The sequence below is a fragment of the Empidonax traillii genome, unplaced genomic scaffold (assembly GCF_003031625.1).
Source record: "Empidonax traillii isolate 1590-97213 ecotype Southwest subspecies unplaced genomic scaffold, ASM303162v1 scaffold23:size2178997, whole genome shotgun sequence".
NCBI lineage: Eukaryota > Metazoa > Chordata > Aves > Passeriformes > Tyrannidae > Empidonax > Empidonax traillii.
In genome coordinates, this window is record NW_020955216.1 from 1,081,976 (window position 1) to 1,101,723 (window position 19,748).

General features: G+C 49.3%; 1 protein-coding gene across 4 annotated transcripts in view; it reads right to left on the reverse strand.

The window, feature by feature from the left end:
- Positions 1 to 19,748, reverse strand: part of ZFHX3 (zinc finger homeobox 3) — a 129,409-nt gene that overhangs the window by 49,996 nt on the left and 59,665 nt on the right. For all 4 annotated transcript variants that reach the window (XM_027903459.1, XM_027903441.1, XM_027903449.1 and 1 more), the window contains one exon: positions 8,687 to 8,918. In XM_027903459.1, coding sequence (XP_027759260.1) covers positions 8,687 to 8,918 — 232 coding nt within the window. The remainder of the gene's footprint in view (positions 1 to 8,686; positions 8,919 to 19,748) is intronic.

Consider the following 19,748-nt stretch of genomic DNA (forward strand, 5'->3'; position numbering starts at 1 on the left):
TTCCCATAACGTTTCCTCTGAAAAAATGCCTCAAAGCACTTTTTCATTTTGGGCAATGCGTTGGGTTTGCATGGTACGGTGTGGGTAGCAGGGGGGGCTCTTCTTCCAGTCCTGCCAGTTTTAAGGACTATCAGACACATCCTCCTGCAGCAGAACGAACTTCAACAGAACCATGGTGGAGAAAAGGCAGGAACAACCAGGAAAGGAGCTGATGCCCTGCAGGGATATTCCCTGAAGGGGGGAAGGTGCAGGACAATTCTCTTCCAGTGCTGAGCATGACCCTGTGGACTTGCATCAGCTTGTATAAACAAATGGATCTTTTGTGCATGGCAACGAAGCCTATAACCCAAAATGGGCAAGTTCAGTGGCAGCAGCCTTCAAACTCACCTTCCAAACACGTCAGTGTGTCACTACAGGTCTCACTCTACCCCATTGTTTACTTACAAACCAGTCCAACGTCCTCACTGCCTATGAACACAAAGTCTGTGTCCAGCTGAACATAACTGACCTTTCCTTTCTGCACTGTGCCCACCCAAGGTGTTACTGGACACGTCAGCAGGGAAGAAGGTACTGAGCTAGCGTCAATTCTCTGTGCTGGAGCTCCAGCCCCTCTCAGCTCTGGTCAACATCAGAACAAGACACTCTGAGCTAACACACCAATAGCATGGCAGTGAGGCAACTCTCTAAACTCATTAACCTGGGAACACAGGAGGAGGCATGTTCATTTCAGAGATATTTAATCTGAAGCCCAGTAGAACAGAAAGGGAGAAAACAGCAGCACAGAAATGGCTACAAGAGTCAGATCTTTCCAAAGATGGTATTGGAGACAAGCTGCTGCCACACAGACTAGAGGAATGTCATAAATCAGGGCTGACAGTGGATGAACAGTTGCTGAAGCATGTGCGTCTAAGGTTTTGGAGGGTTTCTTTTTCTCCTTGCCACCAAAACGTCAGGGAGTTGGCTGGACACAGCACCTGAGCAGGGGTGAGGATGGGACAGAAGCAGCACAGCTGCGCTGATGGGACCTTCAGCATGAGCTGAGTTTGCTGCCAGTGTGAATCCAGTGTCACTCACATGGACATCTAGCCCTCTCCAACAAATCGTGAGACCAGGCTGCAGCACCCACAATGTCTTCAAGGCTCTACTGATTCACCTCACACAGAAGAGCCTTTCAGTCTTGAATTTAACCCACACCACTGCGACAACCACCTCCAACTCCTCAGGAGATGAGATCCCTACTCTAAACCTGGATGAGAGAGAGGGGAAAAGAGAAACAGCGAAGAGAAGTGGAAGGTGCAGCAAGCACTGTGCACTGGCAGCAGAGCTTCAGGGATGCAGCACTGAGGGCCAGGGATGCCACTCTTTGGTCCCAAAGGAAATGGAGCCCAGGGAGATGCTGTGCTCTGACAGCTGGGCTTCAGCCTGGATCTAGACTTTGTTTGGATGCAGAATAAAAAGCAGAGCAGAAGAGGGACTGGGAGCCTCGCAGTGTTGTACTGCAGCATCTGGTGATGTTTCCCCCTTGACTCTTCCTAAGTGGAAAGGGCTTTAAGATGCAGCCAAACAAGAAAAACATTCTGGAACAAGTCAGCCGTCAGAGCTTCCTCTCTTTCTGCTTAATGAAAGCCATGAGCTCCGCGGGACAAGTTGCGGCTGGAGCGGGATGGAGTTTATGAGATTCCAGCCACGTCTGGGTGACGCTGCCGCGTGCTGCTGGCCTGCCCCTCCCCGGCCCAGTCGTCCGACCGCTTCCTTCCGCAGGAGCCTCCCGGTGCAGTTTCATTAAGCGGATGCTTGAGGGTTTGGGCAGCTTTCTGTTACCCTCCTTTTATAAGGGGCACAGGAAAAAAGTCACAATAAACTTTAATAAAAACAAAATTAAAATGATTAAACCTTTCATATCCTTTCAAGATTATCTCTTTGCTGCTGGTTGGTCAAAGCGAAGCTAAGGCACAATTGCTCTTGACTTTAAACTCAAAACCAACCCCAAAAAATAAGTAACAAAGGAAATCTGCTTCTGCCAGATATTAAAGACAACCAACTTTATCCCTGCGTTCTAAAGAGCCAGACCTCAACAGCCCCATGGTGTCCCAAACGCACAAGGACAGAGAGATGCTGTTGCAAAGGGAATAGAGTTTTCCAAAATTTGGTTGGGGAAAAGGATGCAAGTAGGGAACAGATAGAAATTATGTTACAGGGTAATAATACCAGAAAAGAGAAGTTCCCTAAAGCTTTCTCAAAGCATCTGGCTCTCCTCATGTCCTCAGGCTCTCCAAAGGAGCCACCTATGTGCAGCCACCCTGACCCACACCTGTGAGAGGCATCTCTGACCATTAAAGCAGTGTGAAACTAAAGCAGAATCAAAAGCTTCCCCACACCTAATCTGCCCAGCCTCGGGATGGCCTCCAGGGGAGAGATCCTGCCAGAAGTATCACAGAATATGCCGAGTTGGAATGGACCCACAAGGATCATCGAGTCCAACTCCTGGCCCTGCACGGGACCATCCCCACGAGTCACACCACGTGCCTGAGAGCATCATCCAAAAGCTTCTTGAACTCTGTCAGGCTTGGTGCTGGGACCGATTCTCTGGGAAGCCTGTTTACTGCAGCTCCATCAGGAACTTGCTGGAAAGGTAAAAGGTCCTGAAGCCATTCAATTCACAAAGAAATGAAAAAATTCCAAGGTTCAGCCAACAAAGGGGAAGGCAACAAGCTGTCCTTTAAATGAACACACACGACATGAGATCTTGGAAAACAAAGAGATAATCCTGCATATGGGGTTACTTGGTGGGGTTGGCAGGGAGATCAGAACTGCTGCAGTGAAGGGGACTGCAAGTTCAATCAGCCCAATACACACATCGCCCAGGGCTATTTGCCTCTGCTGCTATTCCACGTATGTTACTGCACCATGGGTGAATGTTTTCTCTAAACAGGACAATCCCTCATCTCACTCCCTGTGTCTGAGGAGATGACAGAAAGGGATTTCCTCCTCAGACAAGAGAGCTGCTGCACACCCCCAGCTGCAGGACACCGCCCCCAGCAGAAGCGACAGGGCCCTGACAGCTCCTACGTACCTGTAGTGTGCCCAGCACTGCTCTGACTATGCACGTACCGATGGTTTGGTTGGATTTACACGCAGCACTTTGGAAACAAAGCCTGAGCAGGTTCCTGCTCTTGGGGGTTACAGATGATATAGAGGGAAAAGGCAGTATCAGGTTTTGGAGAGGAAGAAGTAGAAAGCCCAAGAGACACAGATGAAGCACTTGGTGTTTGCACACAGGAGCTCAGGTTGTCACCTGGTTTGGCAGATTATTAAACATGTCAATCAAGGACAAGCCTGGAAACGGTTTCCCTAGCCCTCTGCAATGGCTACACATTCCAGCCAGGTAACTGGCTTGGTCAGCAGAGATGGAGCTGTAGCGTGGTTTTGGCTGACAGATGCTGTAGTGTGGACTCTGTGTGCTCTTCTCCTGCAGGCACTGTACAGGTGATCTGCTTTGGGAAGTTTTTAATTGCTGTGCAATTAAGTCCCATGGAAAAATGGAGAGAGGCTACAAAAGCAAACTAATGATTCCTTTCCGAAACCCTCCATTACCTCCAGCAGATGTTGGAGAGCAACAGGCGTCATTAGCAATGACCACACTGCCTTTAATGGAGGCCAAGTGGAAGACATCACATCCCACTAAATTTGAGTTATTTCAAGCAGGGAGAAATATCACTTGACACTACCAACTTTAATTTCAAAAGTCTTAAAGTTCTACCGGAAGTAGAGAGTCCGCTATCATGAAAAATCCACCCCAAAGTCACATCCCATATCCCTGCTGTAACAACTCCATGAATAATTACTCCAAGAAGAATTACTCCATGCTCAATAACTGTGAAGGAAAAATGCCTCACGTGGTTGCCCACCTTTAAGATGGGAAAATAACAGGATGGTTCCTTCCTGGAAGGTTTTTGTGGAATATCCCCTTTCCCCTTCTCCACAGTCTGCTTCACTTTACAGATGGGCTGGTCACAATTCCCAATCCAGGACACGGCCACTAAGGGAAGAGAGGAACTGGAGAGCCTGAACAGGAAAGTGAGGAATCAGATATCAGGACTTTGGTCTCAAGGAAGCAGGTGAAGCATTAGGGCACACTGAGGTCACAAATGGAATGGACAGACATGGCTGGTATTGAGCCTCCCTTCTGCTAGAGAGAAACTCTGTGTCTGAGAAAAACCTCACATTGCAAACCACATCCCGGACACTCCCTGACCAAACCTGCTCCCCAGCACACGAGACTTGCTCCTGTTCCCCTGACAGCGATGCCTTCACACCCCTGGGGCAGCCACAAAACTGCTCGTGAGGGAGAGGAACACGAGTGAAAAGTTTCACATCACTCAGTGCACAGAGGTACAAGCACCAAACGAGCACCCTGCTGTCTGCAGGCGCCATAGGCAGGGCCAGGCTGAGGTGTGATTTGGTGATTCTGAGGTGGGAACTACTATTTTTAAACCATGTGGGGTTTTCTCATCTGAACACAGCTCCAGCTATACCCTGGTTCTGTTTACATACTTGGTTTCATTAAAGATGCACATCCTGATTTCAGTCTGCAGCTTGCAGCCCTTCAGAAGGTCGAACACTGAAACACAAGGGAGACGTGGACAGACAGTGCACCTCTGCCTGGGGGGACAGATGGAGAGGGAAAGTGGGGGCCCTGGGGCATCCCCCCCGGCTCCAGGGAACCAGCAGCTTTCTAGGGGCTCCCAGGGTAGAGCTTTGCAGAAAGGATATTCCTCAAAATAATTGTAATCCACATGTCTGGAGCAGGGAGACCGGCCGGTCCCTTGCTGTGGGTTGGCAGAGGGAGGAAGCAACATGGGTGCTCCAGCGAGGTCAGACAGGGGGGCAGAGGTGACCCTCCCAGCCCGCCTTCCTGCCTGGACAAAGGGGCTGTTCATGGTGTTCGGTGTCCAGCAAGGGCTGCCAGAGTGCCAGCCCCGCTCCTCACGCGAGGGCCCCAACAAGGACCTTGTGTTGGGAGGGGATGACTGCCAAGGATTTGGCAGCAATGAGCAGGACTGCTGTGACAATGAGGCCACCGCAGGAACTGTCCTCTGCAGTGAAATGGGCACAGGGCGGTACAGGCAAGGAGCGTGGACGCCTGATAGACATCTATGGATACCTGTCCTACACAGTGGGAAGAGTGGGCAAAGCCCCTCTGCTCCTCCTGTCACAGGAGGACACTACGGGAAGGGAGAGCAGAGATGGAAAACAGGAGGAGTCAGGAGAAACAGGTAAGGGAGGAAAGACATTAATTGTGATCAGCACTTGCCCAGAGGGACATAGGCTAAACAGTGGGTCTGCAACAGGAAAACAAGAGTGTGGGTGGCACGTGGACAGCGATATGATAGGATGAGTATGGGCACCACGTTCTGAACATGAAGCAGCTGTCCCACTCCAACTGGCAACCCCATGGCAGTTGCCGAAGCTATGGAGGGGGCTGAGGTGCTTCATGCCTTCCGGAAAGAAAGAAACACTTCCAAAGTCAGAATGAAAATTCGGTGCAGGTTGTTTCACTGTTGTTTCTGTCATTATCTAATGAGCTGTAAGTGCATCCATCCGACATCTCAAGAACGTTTTGGGTTTTATTATGGGTTTGGGCTTTTTTTCTTCTCTAAACCCCCATCATTAAAAATCAATTAGCTTATGGGTAACGTTACACAGATGCTGCTGCAGAAAGGGGCTGACATCTGCAGTGGCAGCAGCCCAGATACCACAGCAATAGATGTCCAAAAATACCCAGAGAGGACAACACCCCCTCCCTCAAGCTGTGTGCTCCCTGATGAACAAACCAGCTGAACGTCCATCCGCTTCCCCATCTCCTGCATAATGAGCACACTTCTCAGAGCAAGCAGAAAAGTTTAATTGTCTTTAATTATCCAGTTCAAGGAGGATTGAGTTTCCTGCCTGATGTCCATATAATTTCCCTGCCAATGACTTCATCATCCCTTTACTCGAAGTGGAGGTCAGCTTCTAAAGTTCTTCCCTAAAACACACCCGAGTTTTGGGGAGGGCTGAGCTGCTGGCAAAGGCAGGGACAAAGGTCCCCGTGTCCCCGGAGCGGCTGCTCAGGCTGCCTGTGCTTTTGCGGGGTGGGAGGGAGTGAGTTGCAACTAATGTGCAATCAAGAACCATCACAATTACAAATGTAAATGAACAGGCAATTGGCACTGACCTTTGCAGATTGTTAGAGGACTAATTAAGGTGTGATCAGAGCTCTCTTCCAACAGATTGAGATGCATCTACACAAGCAAATATCTATGCACCATCCCCAGACAGCAATGCTTTCTCCTACATGCTTGACACACCAGTGAGTAGGTACATGCAGAGTAGATACACACAGACAGAGCCAGCTTTCAACCTCGGCACCTGCGGGAGGGGAACAGGGCGACTCCACCCTGTCACTTGAGGCCACAAAAAAGGAGCAAAAAAGTCACTGTCCCTCTGGGCACTGGCAGACACGTGTCACAGACCAGGGGAGTGTCACGGACCTGTGTCTGCTCAAGGTGTCTGAGCCTGTTATCTGATACAACCAGAGACCTCTCATCAAAAGGCAGCGAAGAAAGCCCACCCAGCCCTTAGAAAACAACAATAAAAACCATGATGGGGACACAGGAGGAAGGCCCCACTGCATTACAGAGGAGGAGGAAACAGAGCGCAGACTTATACCATCCCTGTGCGTGGCCCTGCCATGCAGCTGAGCATCCCCACACTTGAGTTGATGCTCTGATACTGTAATGGGACCAGAATGAGGTGAAGATGGAAGTACCTGTTCTCCCATTTGGGTGGTAGCTTCTCACCCAAATCTGCCCCCCATCCCCGTGGGGATGCTCGGACCAGCATACCAGCAAGGTGCACCCACTTTGTCTGACTTAACAATGGGCTCAAAGAGTGTCTGAAATTAAATATTTCAGGACAAAGCAACCTGCAAAACCGACCTGAGGTTCCCCTGCTTTGCTTTTTGCAGCCTTATTCTTGCTTGTATTCTTAAGTTTTGAAATAAAATATGATCAAGAAATTGTCAGTGTCTTGTTCACTGTCAGTTTTTGTTAAAGAACCAACAAGCTTAAAGAAAATTAAAGTAAAATATTTGTAAACCGAAATTTCCTTTCAGTGACTTGTCGAGAGTTTTACTTTAAAAATATTACATTTTTTTAGATGGTCACCCAACCGTTTTCCCTCCCAGCCTGTCAACTTCTGCCTTCCCAGTACCTGCCTTGTCCTAATCTGGGCGGCCAGACGGGAAAGATAAGGTTTATACAGTAAAAGACAAGGTAAACAGAAATTTCTAGAGTAAACAAGATTTTCAAGGTTGTTCTGTCTATCACAAAAGGGCACGGATGGTTTCCCCTCTCTGCTCATTTTGCATTTAAGCAGCTCACAACCCACAGCCCTGCCCAAAGTACCCTTTCGAAATTGGAATGTTTTCCTACGGCGAAGCATCGCAGCGCAGCGGAACGGCTGCCAGAGCTGCTGTTCCCCCCCGGGTGGTGCGGCAGTCACAGCGCTCTTGCTGTCACCGTGACCTTTGGGGAAGCATGTTCCATGCCCTCCACTCCGCTGGGCCACCGAGGTCATGGATTGGGCACTTTTTTCCATAAGACTGAATTTAACTCTTAATGAAAAATCTCCCTGTTTCAGTTTTGGGGTGTTTTGGGTCTATTTCAGATCCTCATTACTCCACAGGCGTAGCAGCAATGTGACGCAGCTATGACCTCAAGAGTTCCCCCACATGTTCTCCCTCAGCTGCTGCTGCTGTCCTTTCTCAACTCTTTAAGCCAAGACCACCTCCTTTGTGTGTTTACTGCACAATGACAGTCCCTCAATGTGCTTTTCTGTAGGATTTACCCATTTTCACAGCAGTCACGGAGCTAAGTCCTGCCTGAAGTCAAGAGGAGGGTTGGGAAGGCTTTTGCTGACACCTCCCAGCTCCAGCCCCTTCATAGCACACGAACCAGCTGACCTAGGCCGTCTCTCCTCCTCCTCCATCCACAGAGGGCTTCAGGAGACCTTGGTTTTTCAGAAGATTAAGAACATGACTAAACAAAGTACCATCCCTGTTCTCTCCAGCCTAACTGCTCCCTTTAGGCACATCTGCTCTCGCTGCAATCCCTTTTCTATGATCCCTGTGAACAAATGCTTCATCCAAGCCCTTCTCTCCATCTACCTTGTCAAGAGGAGACGTGGAAAACAGACATGGAACACTCATCCTTTCTGCCCACCCCTTCCAGCCAGCTCCTTCCTCCTCCCAATTCAGTGTGGCTTAAGTACCAGAAATCAGTGCCAAGCTGGTACAGCTTGTGCTGGCACGCAGCGCATCACCTGAGCCACTGCAAAGCACCTACCAGCACACTGGTTTGTCAAGTTGTCCAGATGCGATGGTATCTTTAAATGCTCAAACAAAATTCCAGTGTTTAAGACAGCAACCTGAACTAACACGCACGCTTTTATGTCCCAAACTTCTACATCCCAAATCCCACCTCAGGCGGGAGGGATTACCATAATGTGTTTCTGATAAACCATAAGTGTCATCCCACACCAGGGAAGAGAAACAGGAATGTCAATGAGCTCGTCACTGAACAGCACAGCGGGTCCAATGCCACCCACCCCTGTGCCCCGCTCACGCCAGGATGGCAGCACTCACCAGCCTCGGCAGCTGGACACTTCCGGATGGTGAAGATCTGCCCCAGATCCTCCTCTTCTTCAGGAAGACCTTTCTGCAGGCGCTGCAGCTTCCGGAGGCTTTCGCTCCGCTGGTGTTTCATGGAGCGCACGTGCTGGATGAGGTTGAGTTTGGCCTTGGTGGAGTAATTACAGAGGACACAATGGTAGTAGCAGCTTTCACCTTCGACCCCGCTCTCGTGGTGCTGCAGGTGCTGTGGAGAACAAAGCAGAAGGATGTGAATGTCCTTTATTAGCCCCCGTCTCCTGAGTTAGTCCACTGTAAATTGCTAAAAGCCACCTGGGAATTAGTTAAGAAGCCACATTTTGACACAGACCCAGTTAGACCAAGCCTATTTGTTCCCAAAGTACCATGTGCTCTCCTGCTGAGGAGCAAGAAAACCACAACATACTGAAATGGGCACAAAGCACAGATAGAGAAAGGCAAGATTATCTCCTTCAGTGAGAGAAAGCACCAGACCCAGCACTAACACCTGCTCATGACCCACACAGGGCTCATTCCTTCACACTCATAGTTTGTTCTGGGAAGGGATCCAACTGCATGTCATACATAAAATTAAATTTGATAAATTCTAATGGAAAACTACAAAGAATAAAACCAAAGCAATACGAGAACACAACAAACCCATTAGATAGAGAGGTCCTGGACACAGTGTATCAAAGCAGAATGCAGAGCCATCCTGTCTATCACCCAGTGCTCCACTCCCTTGGCTTGGGAAGGAAGCAGCAGCCTAGCTGGAAGATGTTTGTGACAGCAACCCAGGCTGAAGAGCCAACAGCGGGAACGCAGTCGGGCTCCACTGTGAGGGCTCAGCACTTGGAAAAACCCCGGTCCCTGTCTGGAATTGTGCTGTTGCAGCCAATACAGCTAATTCCAGAGTATTACACAGTGACTATTTGACAAAACCTACCAATCCTCTGGCACAGAGGTCTGTGCCACCAGGGAAACCAACAGCCATTTCATGTCATGGATCCCATGGATGTGGCAACAATTTCTTGGAACCAGAGGGCCATGCTGGTTGCCACGGCATGGCTGCTCTCCCTTTGGGCTGGAAGCAGGAGGTCATAGGAACTTTCCCAATTCCCACAGTAAGAACCTATCACAAGTTGAGAAAAACGGATACTAAGGTGAAACAACATGAGAGACCCGTCAGTGAAGGCCAGTGGTGTTTCCATTCCACACCTACACTTCAGCTGGGCAACAATACCTGCCAGCTCCAACCCTGAGACCTATTTGGGTCATCTCACGGAACTCTTTCCTCACCGCACACTTGGCCCAAGGCATGAGTACGGTGATTTGGACACGATCTTGAGGTTTGTCAATCAAAAATATTGCCTACGTGCAGCCAGGACCTTCTGGTAAAAATTCCAACGTGCATTATCTCAGTTACAGCTGAGATAAGATTAAAGACACATATTACCCAGCGCTGTGTGCCTCGCTTACACGGAGGAAGGAGAGCCCTCTGAGTCTAGGAATGATTAAAAATAGGATATGAGCCGATGCTGAGGCTTCTGATTGGAAGGGTAAGGAAAGAGAATAAATGTATTCTAGATCTGGCTAATTAGACTAGCCTCTTTTGGGATCGCGATGTATTTAATTAAATTCACTGTAATATTTGAAGAATCCACGAGGGCACTAATCCCACTGGTGCCCTCAAAAGATTTTTTGCTGTTTTCTCTCATAAGAACTTCTTCCTCCTCTCATTTCTATTGTTTGCATGCGTTACCCTCTTCCTGAGCCAGAGAAACAGGAATGGCTTAAGGCATAAAAGGTCAGTGGGCCCATCACAAGAGTCACACACTCGGCTCGCGTGGCCCAGCCTTGCCAGCCCGGCTCTGTCCTGACCCCTGCCATAGCCCTCCCAGTCCCAACTCGCGGCAGGTCAGGCTCTGGCTCCAAGAGCCACACCAGCCCCATCCTCATCCTCACCAGCCACAAGGCACGTTGGGGAAGTCCTGTCCTACAAACCCTGTACTGGAGCTCGGGAAGTGCCCACGGGCTCAGCGGCAGCTTCTGCATGGAGGCAGAGAAAACCCCTAGTGAGCAATTAAGAGAAAAATCCGGTCACAGGTTCAAGGAAATATTAAGGACGTGGTTTCTGTGGAACTGGAGGCACAGCCTGCACTGCCCTCATTTAAAAGGGGATTTTAGGAAAACATTTGTTTAAAACAGTTTAATAAATGTGTCTTATTTTCTGCTCTTCTTCTGCTTCCTCTAAAACCTTGTGCTGGGGTGATCCTCACCTCCCTGTGATCCTGGAGGAATCACAGGCTGAGGGTGCCACCACCCCCAAGCCCAGGTTGGGCACAGCACCACATGCACCGGATCCACCTCATCCTCCAACTGAGGAAGGGAGCAGCTCAGAGAAAGACAATGTGAGGGTCGAGCCTGTCCGAGCTGTGAGCTGCTGGAGGCAATGAAACGCTGGCCAAATACTTGTAGTTATTGCCCATCACACTGTTAAACTTCCCCCTTGTGAGAATTTATCCATATCACAGGAAACAAATTCAAAATATTAAACCAGAACCTTGTTAGAAGACAAATCAACTTGAAAATCAAAAGAATATATTGTTCCAAGGAAATCCAACCAACTTCTGTCAGAGAACATTGATTTCTGTGAGTCCGGGGGGGTGTTCGCCCCTCCCTCTCCACGATAGGAAACTTCCAACATCTGGTTCTTCACGCATGGCATGCGAAATATTGATCAGGTTGAGTCAAAGCTCCACTTTAAATCAGAAACAGAGAAAGGAACGCTCTGATGGAAACCATACGGCTCACGAGTGCGGCTTCCCAGGGGACGCGGCTGTTCCTGTACGTACACCAGCCACGGTACAGCACTGCGCCGCTCCCAGCACCTATTCCCACACACACCACGCCAAATCCAGCCTGCCTGCCGTGCAGGGACTGTGCGGGTGTCCGTGCAAGGCTGTGCTCTCACAACAATCAGTGCAGGAGGGTCCAGCTCACAGGCCTCATCTCCTCCGTTTGCCCCCAGCCCAGAGCCATCCGCCCCTCACCGTCCCCCAGACCTGCCTGGGGACAGTGGGGCGTGGGTGCAGCATGGCCAGGGCGGCACAGGCACCGGTGCCAGATGCGTGGTTGGGCTGATCCTGCAATGCTGATGGACTGACTGCCCAGTCCTCGCCCTCCAACATCTGGCTCAGAATTATTTTCTTGTAATAAACAATAAATGCTCACAGGGTATGACTATGGAAATCTGATTTTTAAACAAAGTAAGGAACAATGCTACAGCCAGTTCTTGTTTCTCTCCCTCCATCCTTCACATACCCCGAACTCTGTTTATTTTACCATCTCTCCTTTCCTGATCTCACACTGCTTCACCCTCAGTACTTTACAATAATCATGGAATTTAACAAGACACTGTATCCCCCTGCCTGACTGCAGGCAGTCCCCTTCCCCCCATGCCACAGACCGCAGGATGTTTCTCAGAGTTCAGATTGTAGCACCCAGGACCGAAGCCCCGTGCTGCTGCTGTTACATGCATAACAAACTCTCCTGAACACTTCTGTAGCTCTTCCTGCAGTTCATGTTCACCATCTAATCTGATTTCTAAGAACTTTTCTACACCTTTTAAATTTTAAAAGATGTTAAACCTGTATCTGCTCAAAAATCTCCTCTGTGCAAAGTTTATTCAGCAATGGTGTAACGAGCCCAATTCTGATGGGGACAGGACAGAAATGCCCTCAAAGCACTGCCAGGGGCATGGGGATTCTCCAATCCCTCTCTGCCATGTTTAGTGGTTCAGCTGCCATTCTGGGGGACATCTGACCTGTAACCCAGGGAGACGCAACAACACTTTGAACTATCTCATGCTTTTGATGTTTATTATTCATTAGAAAAAGGCCCAATTTCTATGCAGTCCTAACCTCATCTTGCACAATGCTTTCCCTTCAGAGGGTCGTGAAGGTTGCTCAGGACAAGCCTATGCTTACAGCACTGGGAAGTTCCCAAGTCCCTGTGCTGTGCTTGTAAGGGGAAACACCCCACCACAACCCGCAGGAGGTCTCCATGATACAAAAGCAGTAGAATATGTGAGAAAACTCTCTCCAGAATCAAGGACAGCTAGCAGCAGAAATTCTGTCACTGCCCCAAGGACAGGCAGACAGTGCTCCCCAGCTAGGATCCCCCAGGTCTCGGTGGGCAGGAAAAGTAGCTGAGGTAACAGCTCTAGGGGCCAGAACCCAAAGTGGGAAAATAACCTCATGAACGTTAAGCAGCATGAATGAAAGGAACGACTTTCCTCACCTCCAGCTACGACAGGACTAGCAGCCACAGCCCCCTGGATCCTCAGCTGACAGCACCCCAGGGCTGCGCAAAGCCTGTTGGGGATGACCCCAGACAGTCCTCCACCCTCCTGCTTGCACAAACATCCTCTTCCTCACCACTCTGACCACTCCATATGGCCAGGTGGTGTGTGGGTCACTGAAAAACAGTCTGGAGAAACCTCCTCCACATCACTTCCGAGCGCTCTCACATCACAGGACACCCTGCCATGAAAACAGAGGCCACTCCACTACCCAGAGCTTCTTTAAAAAACAGTTGTCAGTTTTTTTGGAGGAGGTTTTCTCCACATGTAACACACTTCCTACCTCTCAACTCACCACTCAGCTCCATTAGGATGGGTGAAGTTAGTAGTGATTTCAAAGAATTGACAGATGCAGCTGAGGACGAAGGAGCCAAAAATCTGCTGGAGGGTCACAAAAGCCACAGAAAGGAGCACCTCAGCAGTCACTCAGAGGTTGACCCAAGCTTAGGAGGTGCTGGGGTCACTCCAACCCCACCAGCACACCCACAGTGCAGGAGGATGCCCACAGACTGACTCTTCCTCGAGGTGACGTCAGACAGGGGTAATTAGTCACAGGCTTGTAGGAAACATTTCAGGTGCCAGTGAGGACCGTGCCTGTGACAACACACCCCCGGGGAGAGGGACAGGACGTGACCCTTACAGTGGAGCTGGAGAGGGGCTATGGGTCACCATGGAAAGGGACCCGACCCCGACGCAGACCTCAGAGGCCTCATGAGCATCTCTTGGCCCCCATGAGCCTCTGATCTGCTGCACAAGATAAATCACACAGCCCTGCAAGAGAAGAATCTGAATTTTTAATGAAAGTCATGTGGATGCAGCTGTCTGATCCTGCTCTGTTCCAAGTACTTCATAAAAGTCAGGGCTAGCCTATCCGTCTTGCTCTCCTTTCACACCTGCAGCCCTGGCTGGAATTTCCTGGAGCCGAGGAGCCGCAGGCGGCCACGGCACACAGTGGGACACACACTGCCTGTGCACGGGGGAGGGTTGGAGAGTCTGCAGTCACCCCCGTCCTCTGAAAGGGGGGAAAATTGATTCTGCATCCAGCAGGTTCAAAAGCTGAACTTCTGCTCTTTTGTATCCACTGACATCCTGAATTGTTCACTGCTTCCAAAGGAGCAGTGTTACAAACCATTCCCTCCCCCAGCCTCCTGGCTCTGTGCATCACAGTTCTGCAGCGCAGTGTCAGCAGTAGGATTCAGGTTTATGTGCCCCCAAGTTTCTTCAGCTCAGCTTGTGGTGACTGGTCTCTGATCCTCATTTTAATTTCCAAGAGGTCAAAAATGTAGCACTCCCTCCTGCCACAGAGGCTGAGGTACTCACCTAAGTCCCCAGGTCACATAGAAAGGCCTTGAAAAACAGCCCCAAGTGCCCCCATTAACAGCCCACCCCTACACCTCCCTGGATCTGTATTTTCCAAGCCCTCCAGCCCTGCCTGGTGTTAAGTGAATGCCACAGATGCTCTCCTTGCCAGCCATGAGCCTGGTGCTCGCTGTGCTGTGAGGCTTTTGGGTTCCCCCCCACACGACCCCAAAAGCCACCCAGCAAACTGGGTTTGCTCCACCAGCCCTTGAAGTCTCATTAAAAGCCAAATATTGCTCAGCCTAAGGATGGAGAGCTCAGCATGGATTTTACTGAACGTTAAATCAACCAGCAAGCGTAGCCAGCAAACTCTGTGGCACTTTAACTTTAAATAATGCAATAATTATTGAATTTCCTTTTTATAACCGAAGTGCTGGAATGTAAACAATGGGGCTGTAATTGCAGGAAGGAGGGATCAATAGAGGCAATCGTTTTCAGCCATGTTAATTGTAAATACAATTGCTCCAAGATGTCAGCCTCGTTCTTCTCGCTCCCAGAATCATCCTAACGGATGACAGAGTCCAACTTTCCCATTACAGCTGTTCGCTCCTTTAAGAGGTTCTCAATCAGGTCTGATCAATCTGTCAAGATAATGCATGGAGTAAGTAAGACTCTTCCAAACACAAGCTCCCAATCAATAGCCTGGACCTGCTTAATGAGGAGGGGCTAAAGCCCAGGGGGAGGCACAGTCCCAGCTCCTGCTTGGCTCCAGCAGCCAACTTCTTCACAGGGTCTTGGAGCAGCTCCTAACGAGGACATTGTTTATGCCGCCTGTGATGAGCAGCATCCCCACACACCCACAGTTCCCCAGAGCCCGCGGGCAGAGAACGACAGAGGTTAACAGAAAGCATAAGCCAAGGAAGGCTGAACTTCTATTCACATCCCCCACCTTCTTAATTGTGCAACAGACCTGAAGGCACTGATTAATTATTCCTTAGAAGAGATCCCCGAAGATGCAAATCTGTGTGGGACCACTGAAAGCCAAGAGCATCGCTAAGATTCCTTCCATGGACTCCAGGAAGTACAAAGTCCATGGCGGAGCCGGCGCTGGCCCAGCTGTGCCTTCCAGCCCTGGGGAAGAACAGTGGGATGCCAGCTGGAAACCTCTCGAGGGAGGGAAGAGATGCCAAGAGAGGTGAAGGAGCAGCCAGATGCCGTTCTTCGGCTGTAGTACCTAACTCTAGTAGCACAGGTATCTCTTGCACACCTGGACACTATGCTGTGTGCTCCCTTAACAGCCCAGAGAGGGGCAAAAGGGACAGGTCTGACTGCACCTGGGCCCCTCCTACAGCATCAGACTTCCTCTTCTTCCACGACTGCGCTACAAGAGCTGCTGGCACAACAGATCCCCTCTTGGGCAACTTCAGAGAATTTTCCGGATCTCTGAAATTTCCCCTGGGAGACACTGGTGCAAGTGCTGCTGTACATGGAGATGCACACAGGAGTGTGAGTATCGATCCTGCTAATTATAGTGCTAAAACCAAAGCACGATGGGAGTACATTTCCTATCAGCTGGCCTGGAAAGTGCTGCCCTCAACCCTGCACGCTCCCACCCATCTGTGGCTCTGCCATGGGACCCACAACAGCCCTGCAAGGGCATGTCTGCTGCTCACCTGGGCACCTCTGACCAACAGGAACAAACAAACAAACTTCACACAAAGTAACCTCTCCCACTGCCGGTGAGGATGTGAGGGATGTCACCCAGAGCCAGCCTCACCCAGCAGCTCCTGCAGAGCAGCACAGAGCTTGTGAATGGTGGAGCTCCTCTTGCAGCTTAACCAAGAATCTGAACTGGGGACATCCTGCTCCTCAGGAAAGTGTACAGTTTCATCTCTTAGTATTTCCATGGATGCTGTCATCCCTGAAGAAATCCATCAGAAAAGCTGTACTTTTGTCTGCAAGGCACTGTACGGACAGCAACAGGATGGAGTGATAAATACAGCATGTAAATTTGTGCTACAACGCAGCAACGTCACCAAGGAAGAGGCTCAGGGCTTCCAGCCCACTTCTTTCTCAGTTCTGGGACAGCAAGGAGTTGAGGAAATCAAGGAGCCTCACCTTTTCCAGGATTAGGAAAAGAAAGAGGGCAAGAACAGCTGAAGGTGAAGACAAGACAGTAACCACAAGCAGAACCCATGATGCCACTGGCCAGACCTTTTTAATGTATTTTGTACATCTACTTGAAAATAATCAGTTCAGTGTGAGTTGTTAAGCTGTGAACACTCAGGTGAACTAGAGGAGACTGGGAATATGGAAAAGTACCAGATAAAAGGCAAATTATGTAATAAAAAGGGTTGGGAGGAACCTGGAAAGACAGCGGGATCAAAATCTGTTGTCCATATTGTAATTATATAGCTGCTGAGTGATTGAGAAAGGCTTTCCATAACACAGATCCTGGCTACGACTCTCCATAGCAGTGATGTTTTATTTCCTCCAGCAGTGATGGGAATGATCCCTACATTTTGTGTGAGGGCTCTCCAAGGAGACTCCGACTCAACACACATCTGGTCTTGTGTTGGTAATGCAGCTCAGACTTAACCACCCAAAACCCTCTCTATGTGTGCAGCCGGTGTTAAGAATTTCAACTGAAATGCTACTTTTTCCCCATATTAAGTCTTTTGGAAAAGAACCACTGGTCTCTAAAGTAAAAGCTTGAGGACTGTCTGACACCACTGTGCTCCTCCTCATGCCCTGAAACCGAGGTGTGCCAGTCCCTTTCCATCCTGCCTTGGCTCCAGGTGCCCCAGCAACTGCAGGTAGAACCCCAGCAGCAAGTCAGAGAAGCGCCATGGAAGTGAGATCCTTCCGGAGGCATGGAAGGACTGAAGGGACAGGAGGGGATCCCCATGCACAGCGAGGGACTGTTGTAATAATGCACCATGAAACCATGTGGGAAACTCACTCTGAGTTCACATTATTTAATAAAACACTACAGACACGGATTAACTCCCTTTGCCCAGGATTTATTGTTTCATCCATCTCTGGAGAAGCTGTGATGGAACGAAGCTTTCCTTGTTTTCATATCACTTCTTTATAACTTCCTACAGCTCTGCACTACCCTGACTCCCAGCTGATAACCAACAATAACAACAACAATACACTAGACAACTTTTTAATCCTCTCCATAAATCAAAGAATATCAATATCGAAGAGATGGAGGACACAACCTCCTGGCACAGAAACCAACAGAGATGCATGGAAAGACAACAGACCCAGCTCATCCTTTGCCCACAGTCCACAGCAAGGGTTTTCAAGAGCAGGGGATATGGGAGGAGGAAGAACCAAAGGAAGGTGCAATAGACTAGTATGACAGAATGGAAGAAGAAAGAGGAAATACATACCTATAAAATACATATAAAAAAATATTGCTTGAGTCTTGAAGTTGAGATTAAAACCGATAGAGCCAGAGAATGCACCCCCAGTGGAAGAGCCCTTCTCAAGAGGTGCAGGCTGCAGGGCTGGGCACCAAGCTGGGCAGCCAGAGCACAACTTCTGAGGCAGGTGTTGTGCATCAGCCTACCCTGAACACAGCGAAAGGAGCAGCAGCTGATTTCAGACCACACTGTGAAGGTGAGTTCATTAAGCGTCTGTGAAACACAAACAGAACACAGAGCACCATGGAAATGCCCATGAGAAAATAAATAATTCTTCATTCAGTGAAAGCTTTGGATTGTATTAGACAAAGCCTGGGGCAATGTAATGAAAGAGGAAGATAAAAAGAAATGGAATAATTACTCACAGAATGAGGCAAGAATCCTGCTGCAAAAATATGTATGGGACTACTTATAATTAAGAACTAAAATAACGTCTGCACACAAAGGGTTGTATTAAGGCAACCTGCTACTTCCTATGTTCTACATATTGCGAGGGCACCGTGAACCCATCAGACACTAATGTGTCCTAAAAACTGTGTACAAAAATTCAGGCCATTGCTTCCTGCCCTACACCCCTTAGCAACTACTCTGTAAAGAAACCTCTCTTGGGCACGAGAGGCCTTCAAAACAGAGCCTCCTCCAAATTTAACCGGGAGACCTCTCCAGTCCTTGGGCACGCAATTTTTCCAAGCACTCCTGGTTTCCATGAGGAAGGACATCTCAACGGCCCGTAGCAATCCACAGCAGCAGAACTGTCTGACTCACGGATTCCCTATGCAGCCTCCAAGCAGTTTGCAGTTTACGAATGGTTGGGTTTGCTGCTCTGTATTTTCTGTGTGTATCTAAAACCTAATTCAACTACAGTGTAATTCTGCAGAGGGACCTACAACAGATCAGAATGGCTCTGAGCATTAGCTGCAGCTATTCCCTCCAAGACAGACCACAACAATGGAAAACACAGAGTGTGTGGAACAGGAGGCAAACAGAGTAAACTTGAGATGATAAATGTCTCTGTGCTTTGGTGCTTCCTTTGTTCACGTGTATCTGCATCCACCTGCATTTGCCTACACAGGTACAGAAACTCCTGGGAAAAGCCAGGCACAGTATTTATTGGTTTTAGCAATTCTGGATCTGCAATCCCAGTGGACAGCCTGCAGACACACACACAGGGTAAATGAAAAATACCACAGAGGCAGCTCTGATCAGCATTAGGAGCATGTACTGACCGCTCCAATGTAGAAATAAAACGGAAGCAGCAAACCCGTTTTTTGGGAGCAGCGCCCACTCACGTAGAGAAGTGTAAAGAGACGACAGATTTCTAAACCTTGTTTATGAAACTGCATGTGTAACTGGTTACTTCAGCAGCCCCAAAATTCTGCCCAGCCCAGAGTCAGACACTTTGATAGGCCTATCTGGGCACTGCAGTGCATGCACCAGAAAATCCAGGTAGGTCAGAGCCAACGAGGTGTGAAAAACATAACACCAAGGTTCCTGCTTTGTGGGACCATAAAAAACACACAGAGGCAGCCACACCTGTTCATAATACAGCCCCCACGACATGAAAACACCATCTACAGGACTCCAAAACCTTTAAATCTCTCCCACCTAGGGGCACAAGAAGCTGCTGTGGGACAGCCAGCCCCTTCTCCAGAAAGGGAGAAAGGATTTCCAGCATCTGCTCCATTTCCAGCAATGATGCCGGTGGTCAAAAGCCAAAGCTAGGTACTGTCCTTCATCCACGGGTGGGTCCTGGACTCAGCAGCAGGTACCACAGCACCTGAACCTGCAGCCATCCTCAAAGGTACAACCATAGCTCTAATACCACACACCTGTAGGTAACACCCCAGAATGGGGTTACGGAACGGTCCCATGAATGCTGTGGGCGCAGTGATGGAAATCAGATTTCTCAAACTGGGACACCTTCTGGCTCTGTGCTGGAGAGGAGGTAAGTCTCACCTGAAGG